Genomic DNA, 9,394 nt, shown 5'->3' on the forward strand with positions numbered 1-9,394 from the left:
TTGTTGAAGGCCAAAAAAAAAAAAAAATCAGACCAACTACTGATTAAATATTTATTAATAAAAAAATCTTAGCATAAAAAAGCTCATTCTGTACACTTAAAGGAGAAAGATAAAACTATACAATAGAAGTAAAGTAAGACACATAACAAGTCAATTTAAAGACCCTTGAAATTATGCTTTCAGAATTGTGTTCTTGTCTGTTGTCACCTGCCATGCATTTTTTGTCTTCACAGAGACTGTAAGCCTCCTGAAGAAGCCACTTGATACACTTTGGAGTTATGCACATCCATGACAACCGTTAACCCATAGTAAAAACATGTTGGTTACATTAATATTGGCTACTGTTAGTTCATCCAGTGATGGATAAACATCAGGCAGGTTTACTGATAATACATCAAAGAGTTACATAGATAATTGACACAAATTTTATCATCCAGCCAAATATGTTATTTGCCATATTCTCTGATGCATTTCAGTCATACCCAGTAGAATAAGTAATCTGATGTACTAATTAGCTTCATTTGGTCTTCAGCATTGCAATAGTACAGTGTCTTTCAAGAGCACGAATCACAACAAAGATAGACTTGGATAATAACAGTGTCATTACCTTGAGTGGAACATTTTGCCAGATCTAGCACATAACTAAGCTGACAGAGAGCAGAATATTGATAGAATTAGTCAACTAAGAACAAGTAGCTCTTCAAGCCACAACAAAGTGAATGAGAGAAATCTAAAATGGAGCTGGGAGTATGAACTCTGATTAAGGTTGCTTTTCTCCTTGGAAAATGTCAGTGTCCACTAGGATTACTGGTTCCTTGTCCATCTCCTATATTCTGTCCTCAGAAACCAACATGCATAGATATGAATGAAAGTTGTACGTGGATATTTGAGGTTAGGATCTATGCACCCTCCTTGATCAAAGAGGCCAAACAGATTACTGTTTCTTCATGTAACTGGGCTTTCTAAAATCAAAGCAATTGACAATCATTCTTGTAAACTTACTCTCTGTAACTGGTACACAAATACTTGATGGAAGACATGTACAATATAGCAGTCCTACTCCGGACTATAGATCTGAATCTTTGTATCAGTGTGACTGCCTGTAGAGTTGATATCTTAAAGGTAACTTAACCTATTGCAGTCATCCAACACAGATTCTTCTCCTAAACCTACAATATCTTACCTTTATTGTAATTTTTTCTCTGATTATTCAGTTCATCTGGATATATAATCCTGGTTACTTCTATTAGAGAGACATCTCAAATCATACAATTCTGTAAAGAACACAGTGGGCCATGGACATATCCATTAAGCAATATCATTTAAGCTACTGACAAATATTTTGAAAATACACTTCTCCACTTTCCTAAAGGTTTTGTTTTCTTCTTGCAGCTGAACCCAGACATTAGGAAGATCCCAAGCCTCTTGGAAAAACCGGTCTGTACATAGCATCTCAGTCAGTAAGGCCATCACGCTATTCTTTTCAACTGTTGGTACTGCAGAAATACATATAAAACTGTTATGAGTAGAATTTTCATTGTATTATCCTCAAAGATATTTATGTGTTTAAGTATTTTCAAATGCATTAGTATCATCTTTTTACCATAAAGTAAAATTGGTAAACTGTATAAATGGGTGTGCAAGTTCTATGGGTAGAAGATTAAATAAATAGCACCATAAATGTGAAAGAGTAATAGACTGTAACACCTTCATAATGTGTAGTAGCATATGATTCCATTTATTAAAATGAAAACACAGGAAGCTTCTATACCCCTGAACAAAAGATACTCCAAGTGTAAGTCATGAAAATAGCATTGCACCCCGCAGAGGGTTTTAGTGAATTATGACTTGTTTAGAGCAAAAGGAAAATGCAATAAGTTTTCCCCACCATTGTAAAAACAGAACTCACCTGCTTGCTGATAGTGTTTTTCTGCCAACAGGTGGTGGAGATGGTTCACTATGGAAGAAACTTTTTATCCACCAATATTTATCAATTAAGTCAGGTAACCCTGCCAAAGGAGGAAAAGACCACATTATTAGATACTGTCTGCATAACAAACAGGCAAAACTGAAGAGTGTTTCAATGAAGGGAAGAATACCGTGAAATATTTTTTCCTGGTCTGTAACGTTCACAGCATCTGAACAGCAGGAGGAGCTGGAAGAAACGCTGGATTCAGAGTTCAGTCTTGCTGTTCATGGAAAACAGAGACACACATAATTTAAAAAGTGCTTTGAGAGCCTACTCTATTTCTATGTCAAGAGTTTTTCAGACCTGCTGCTATATTGAAGGAATCAAGTTTACTGAGCAACAGAGTATAACTTCTATATTATATACACCATTTTACTACAGTTGTTTTTATAAAAACTTTTATATCAGTTCATCTCTCAGTCTACTTATGCTTCACTTGAAAATATACTGAGATCTATCTGGATAACTTTTACCAAAATTACTGAAAAAGCTTATGATCCTCCACATTGCTATCAAAACAAAAAAGTCTATACTTGAACATTCAAGTCCAAAACAACCTAATTGCTATAGTTTCCATTGTAATACAACTATATACTACACTCGCACAACAGTGTCCATCCTGTACAATGGAATCCTAATACACCATATTATTTCACATATTTAGAAACAAAATGTGAATTGATTTTGTGTTGCGTTCAAGCTTGCAAAGTAAATATGAAGCACAGCTAGAAGCTGTGAATAGGTAAATAGCTAGAAGCAAATGCTCATTAACACTAAATTCCTTCGTATGAAAACCTCTCCAAGAAATTAAAAACTACTGCATAAAGACATGCCTTTGCCTCTAGCTCATCCAGACATCATCTGAAACACCTTCTGACCTTTCCCGAGTGCCAACAACCCGGGCATCTCCTCGGGAGAGGCTCGATGAGCTCAGCCTTCCTCCTCCAGAAGAGCTCCTTAGTCCGAGAGAAGGGAAGAGGGGGAGAAGAACGGAGGGTGTGTTTGTGGACGACAGGCAGCTCCCTGCCCCTCTGAGCACTCACTTCTGTAGTACTGGTTCTTGGCCAGGAGGCAGCCGGCGGAGGGTACCGAGGCCATGGCAGCGGCGCAATGGGGAATCCGCCTCTTTTCCGAGAGGAGCCCGCGGGTGGAAGGATGCGCTGTGCCGCCAGCAACCCGAGCCGCTCCTATATGGGCCGCGGCGGGCGGCCCGCCCAGGGGGCGGTGGGGCGGGACGGAAGAGAGGGAGGGAAGGAAAGAGGGAGAGAGGTAAGGAGGCAGGAGGAGAAGGAGAGCCCCTGGCTGCTGTCGCCTACCCCGTGCTCGGGTCGCCCCGGCACGGTCCGCGGAGAGCCCCGCATCCCCGCCCCGATCCCCTCGGTCTCTCTTCCTGCCTGTCATTTCTGAGCACTTCTCTGGAGTGCCACAGGCGGGGACTAAGAGCCGGAGCTTTAGTTATTCTCTGTGGGGAATGGGAAAAGAGGAGTGAGCAGACAGGCACCTGTTTCGGTAGAGATTTTTGGCTATGCAAAAACACGGCTGTTTAGAACATGACTGCGCATATACGCTAAAGAAAATTAAGCCAGAGGAATGATGTCCACTCTCATGGTAAAGAGCAAAACCCACGATCACCTAGTCTTGGTAAAAAACTTGGTGATCCAAGATAGATAACAAAATAACTTTTACTTTCCCACAGATAACTGCACAACTCCTTTACATTGTTGCAATCCTATATCGTGGCAAAACCTGTCCTTATCATTCGTGTGTGTCCTTATCATTCGTAATGATCAACAGAAAAAGTAACAAACAGCTGTGGCTATTTGACTTTCTCCTACTGCACGACAAAAAGTTTGTTCTCTTTTTTTTTTCCTAGCAGGAGCTGTGGGTAAGAATGCAGCCATATGTGGTGTGAGATACCATGTCACTGCCACGCATCTGCTTAAATACTGCGTTCTATCTCAAATGACATAGTTCATAATAGCTCCTAGCATATTTGTAAGGGTATAAACCATACCACAGGGACACTGCTCGTAAGACAATACTCATACAGCTGTTGTAACAGATAAGCATTGTGTATTTTCCTAGGCCTTTTTATTGACCTTCTGTCATGACAACATTGTGGTCTTTCCCAAGCAAAGCTTGAAGGCTCATCTTTGTGAAATCTGCAAGATTGACACAGAAAATACTTTGCAGATGGTTTGGTACCAAGTACTAGCTCCAGTTACCTCATATGTTTATCTTGTTATGTCAAAAAGCACTGTAAGAGTAGGAAATTACATCCCTACTACTTGGTAATGGACACGTAAATGTAACTGAACTATTAGCTTGTCATATAGCAATCGCCTCTTTTCCTGTCTTAATAGTGAATTTCCATTTTGAAATGGTCAACATTTCTTGTTCTATTTGTGGGCAATAAACATTTGCAGCACCATAAATGCCCTCACACTGAGCACTCTATATAACTGTCAGATCCATTTCTGAAAGAAGGGAAGCTTCTCCCCCAAAAGTCATAGGAAGTGCTCCTCTTGGGCCGTGGTAGTGGGCGTTTGCAGTGATAGCACTGTGTTCTACACAGAGCTAGTAACATTATCAAGAATAGCATCTGCCATTCTCTTTTAGCTCTAAAATCCTGTTTAAATCTACTCATACGTTTGTCAAGGACACTATTAGAAAAGCCGTTTAGGCTTTAACATATCCATGGTCTAGGCACTGTATTTGGCAAGAACACTGACTTAAATAGTACTCTTGCAAACACCACAAATATTCATTCATTTTGGAGCCATGCCAAAACACTCAAGAGCTGGGGAACACCAGGTCTGTGAAATTTTTAATTGCTTCCCTGCTCCACGCATATTATTTTACTATATCATTTAACATACATGGCCATTTACCAGTTTTGTTCTGGACACTTCTTTCATGCATTGCACTGGAATAGGAAGTACTTATTTAATGAGAAATTTTCCACTACTTCTCTCACTCAATCTGGCATTATGTTCTATCTCTTAGATTTCCTTCAAGTAAGAATGCAGAATTTTTGAATGTAGAACTACAGATTTCACCAGTGTTTTTTCTTACATGGTCATTCTGGCAGAGTACTTCTAAAACACTGGCACATTTATTTTAAAGCACTACTACAAAACCAAAGCATGCTATTATCTTCAGTTAACACACGGGAATTCTGAGATCCAAAGGAGATAAGATAAAAGAATCCAGAAATCTTAGGTGTCTCATATGAGAGCTCTCATGGCCTTTATTTTTTTATAACTATTTAGCACTATGCCATACTTCATTTACCCACTTATAACTGTCATTCACTTCAGATCCAGATTTAAGTACTCAGCATGTTGATAAATCAGATTCTCATCAGACATTGAAAAAAATGGTTAGTGGCTACCTATGATAAATCTAAGTAACTCACATAGCATCAATTACAAACTCAGGGGCAAGGTTACAATTTAGCTTTCAAGACAGAATTCAATTGCCTTATCCACTGACCTGTTCTTTTCTCCCTGGAAGCCTTTGCTGCATCACTACTCAAATTCTGTCACAAATATGGATGAAATCCTACTAAATGCCTACCATAATCTCTCTGACATCACAAACTCAGTTCATATCCCTGATTTATGCAAAAAGAGGCAAGGGCCCTATGAAATAAATAATATATAATCTGCAATTTTATAAAAATGCATTTACAGAACATATACATTTCCAGCCTTTTGGCTGACTAATATTGTGACCTTAACAACAGTGTTCATTTAACATTTGTGTATGCTTAACTATAAAATGGGCACAACACTGAATTATATGCGATCCCATGAAACATGGACACTTATCAAAACAGTAACTTAAATTTAAAAATTAAATCAATATGACCCATTAAATAAATAAGTCTCCCACCTAATTCTGTGAGGATTACCTGGTATAACCCTTTATTAGACATTAAAAGTAAAACATCACAGTCACAACAACAAAACCAAACAAAGAGTTTATATTAAGCTTGACCTTAAAGCTGACCTGTTAATTATTCACTAGACAAGGTTTATCTAATAAACTTGCCTACTCTTTCACTTCCTGGAATATCTGTAAGCGTGATGCCAATCTTTCTGGGGACTTGGTTTGGATGTTTTCTTTTCATGAACTTTTGTGAAAATTTTTTACTTTTCCATGTTACTTACACTTCTGTAAGAGTAGTGTGGCATCAGAAACTGTAGAGTGCTGCTTCATGGCTGTGTTCTTTGAATGACTGTATGGGTACTCTAATAATGTTTAGAGAGATATGAACAATTTGAGTGAAAGTATCTTTCCACGTGGATATGCAGAAAAATACAGTTTTGGAACATGAAGATTGAGTTTTCCCACAAAACAATCTTCTGGAAGAGCAAATTTTTTATCTTTTTATTAATAAGTCTTATTACTCATCTGCAATTAGCATTTCAATCAAATTTTAAAAGAAATTATTAATCATTATTAATCATTCTTATTTTAAGGGAATTGTGTCATGAAATGACTCTCCATGAGAAGACTGAACTTTCCTGGATAGTATTTTGTAATGGGTGTATTAACATTTTTAGAGAATTTTCAGAAATATTTCCTTCATGGATCTTTCAGTGACTCTAATTATTTGCTATCTCAACAAATAATTTTCCATACCTGTTCTGTGAAATTTTGGAAGGAGTCTGTAAAAGAGGCTTGCATTAAAGAAATTAAGTACTTCCACTATATAAAGTAACAAAACTTTGCTATGCAAAAATTATTATTGAAACCTGTTTGATTTGTTAGCTACTTCCAGGGACCAGTACCATCACTTATCATTTTCATTTATTTGTTTTACTCTTCAAATATTCTTCCAAGCCAAACAGCTCACCAGGAATGCAGGGCTCATCTATCAAAAACAAGAGAATTTGAGGTATTGATGAAGAATTAAATGGCAGAGTAAGAGTTGGGAGGGGAATGGAAATTTATACTGCATATAGCCTGCGAAAGAGACACAGGGCCATAAAGCTGCTTGGGAGAATCTGAGCATAGAAGGGACAAAAAAGGCCTTTTTCTTCATGACTGCAGTGTGTGGCACCACTGCAAATCATAAGCTTTTTAGTAATGACCACTCCTGGTAGTCAAAGTGGTTCCTTACTGGGAGTTCTGGCACTTGCATTCATTGTTACTTTAGGAGCTTACTCTGCTGTAGTGAATGGGAACACACACCCAAGAACAAGAAAATGACAGTTATCTTAGCCCTACATTTAATGAAAGCCATGTTATCAGGAGGACCAAATAGCCTGGCATAGAGGCTCATTCTTGTAACATCTTGTTCTCCTTTTGTCTCCTCCAAAGCCACTATACAGTAAACACACACAGTATGTCCTTGTATATCTCCATCTTCTTTATTGCGTTAAACACATCCAGCATGTCATTCATATGTCTCAGATACCTGCTGCATTTTGTACTGGGACACCTGAAGAAAAATGCAGGTGTTAATCCACTCACAAATCATACCAGCATGCAGAGGAGAAATGCTGGCTGTGGAGGATTTATCACACAACAACATCAGGTCAGATCTTCAGTTCATTATACTTGTTATTTCCTTCTTCTCCCACAATTTAACCAGCCAGCCTCAGAAGTGCAAACATCATTAGGACTGACCTAGGGACTCCACCATTTTTTCTAGAGTTCCACACGCTTAGAATTTGTCTGAACTAGTAGTTTAAATATACTTGGTACCATTCTTTGGCCCTGAAGACAACTCGTATAGAATAGTCTCTAGCCACACTGTTTTATACTGCAAAGTAATATGTTTACATCCAAAATGTTTGTGAAGAATTGTCTCTTGCTTGCATTAAATCCCAAGCTGCTTGGGAATTTTTTGGGAAGAAGCCAGAGAAAACCCTAAGCCATTCCAGGACCTTTCTAATATTTTAATTGCATGGACAATCATGTTCTGTTCCCTGACAAGGTACCCTGGCATTAATTCTAGGGTTAGTCAATTTAATGTGATGTCACTGCTGCCTAGTGTAAGAGATCCAGAGCCCGATAAGCTGGCAAACAAATGAGTCTCTCCTGGGCATCCATTTGCAAACATACCATGTTCAAAATTTCTGTGTAGATGGCTAATTAGGGTCCGGTTATTGTATTTCCTTAGATCTTAATCTAATACAGTTTCCATCTCCACAAATGCTGCTGGTGGAAAGTCTTTTGCTCAGGCTGCTACAGTGCCGAGTCTTAGTCCAGCAAGAGCTGGAGCACAGTCCCATTCAGACAACTGGGAGTGTTTTCTGCCTTAAATATGCAACATGTTAACAATAAAAAAGCAGAGAACAGGTACTGCCAATCTCTGCTTCTGTGACAATTTAGGAGAAAAAAAAAAAGAGAGAGAAAGAGAGAAAAGAACCATAAAAGCCACTTCTTTTTGAAACCATTCATCCCAGTCTCAGTCCAAACTGACACCAGTGCTGAGCCTCTAAGCATGACATACTGATACTACACTTCAAGCTGACTTCATGAGAAAGGAAAGGTAGCCAAGCTGAGCACTTCACAAGATAAAAGCGCCCAGCATCCCAGCAGAATTTATTCTAACTATAAACTCATCTGACTGGCAATGAAGGTATAGTTGGCAGCATTTCCTGGAGCTGAGGAAAGACAATGAGGGACTTCTTTACATCCCCTTGTCTACATATCCTCATGTTTATCTCTGGAAGCTCTTGTTGACATGATTTGTTTGTTATGTGATGTACTGTGCATCTTATCTGCATGCTCTTGTTTTCCTATCTTGTTTTGCTTTCTTAAGTTTGTAATTTGTCTTTGACCTAGCTTTCCCTTATCCTGTTTGGATAAACATGTTTGAACTGTTAAAGGTCTGTTGATCCATCTTGTCTTTCAAAGTAATTCTAGGGCTCCTAAGGCTTCGTCTCCTTGTATGATCAGCTCCTACAAGGCAGCACACCCATCTCTCGTGAAATTTAGGGTCCCAAAATAGAAAACAGCATAAAGAACAGAGTGAGGAACTACAAAAGGATAAGAAAGGCTTTCAGAAAAGGAGAAAGAAATATAGCCCAGACAGAGACTGCATTTTTGAACTGGAAACTTAGTTTTAACAGTTAGAGGTATCTTGTTCAGGTATGCCAGAACCCAAGATCTGAAGGTCAGACTAGCAGAAAATTACTCTGTTTGAATTCAAGACAGGAAAAACATTATATTTCACAGAATCATAGAATAGGTTGGGGGCATAGATAGCCATGAGGAAAGATTCCTAATTGAAGATTTTATCTTTCTTTTCAGCAATTCCAGAGTAACCACAGAGAACAGGACCTCTTCTTTTCAATATGCTTCATAGTTTCAGGATGTGAATGAGGCAGACAGCTTTAAATATACAAACATACCACAAATTCTGCAATGAAAACCCACAAACATCCCACCAAATTGGGGCCATAA

At 38.5% G+C, this 9,394-nt stretch overlaps 1 protein-coding gene across 2 annotated transcripts; it reads right to left on the reverse strand.

Moving 5' to 3' along the window:
• Positions 1-34: 34 nt before the first annotated feature.
• Positions 35-6,794, reverse strand: PPDPFL (pancreatic progenitor cell differentiation and proliferation factor like). Of its 2 annotated transcripts, none has more exons than XM_027674144.1 (4): positions 6,779-6,794; positions 3,013-3,431; positions 1,910-2,009; positions 35-1,496 (listed from the first exon to the last, which is right to left on the reverse strand). In XM_027674144.1, the coding sequence occupies exons 2-4, from the start codon at positions 3,368-3,370 to the stop codon at positions 1,484-1,486; spliced, it is 471 nt and encodes a 156-aa protein (XP_027529945.1). In that variant the 5' UTR covers positions 3,371-3,431; positions 6,779-6,794; the 3' UTR covers positions 35-1,483. The 2 variants fall into 2 exon arrangements, with proteins under 2 accessions (XP_027529945.1, XP_027529940.1); XM_027674139.1 differs by lacking the exon at positions 6,779-6,794 and adding an exon at positions 2,100-2,189 and having other exon boundaries at positions 3,013-3,437.
• Between the last annotated feature and the right edge of the window lie 2,600 nt (positions 6,795-9,394).

Source organism: Neopelma chrysocephalum, unplaced genomic scaffold (genome assembly GCF_003984885.1).
Source record: "Neopelma chrysocephalum unplaced genomic scaffold, ASM398488v2 Primary Assembly neopelma1_22, whole genome shotgun sequence".
NCBI lineage: Eukaryota > Metazoa > Chordata > Aves > Passeriformes > Pipridae > Neopelma > Neopelma chrysocephalum.

Bases quoted from the DNA above. Each gene is read 5' to 3' on its own strand.
- PPDPFL (XM_027674139.1), bottom strand. From the start codon at position 3,370: ATGACAGGCAGGAAGAGAGACCGAGGGGATCGGGGCGGGGATGCGGGG. The intron at 2,190-3,012 runs GTGAGTGCTCAG...TTCCATGAACAG, and splicing joins CAAGAACCAGTACTACAGAA to CAAGACTGAACTCTGAATCC. The intron at 2,010-2,099 runs GTATTCTTCCCT...CTCCTTTGGCAG, and splicing joins CCAGGAAAAAATATTTCACG to GGTTACCTGACTTAATTGAT.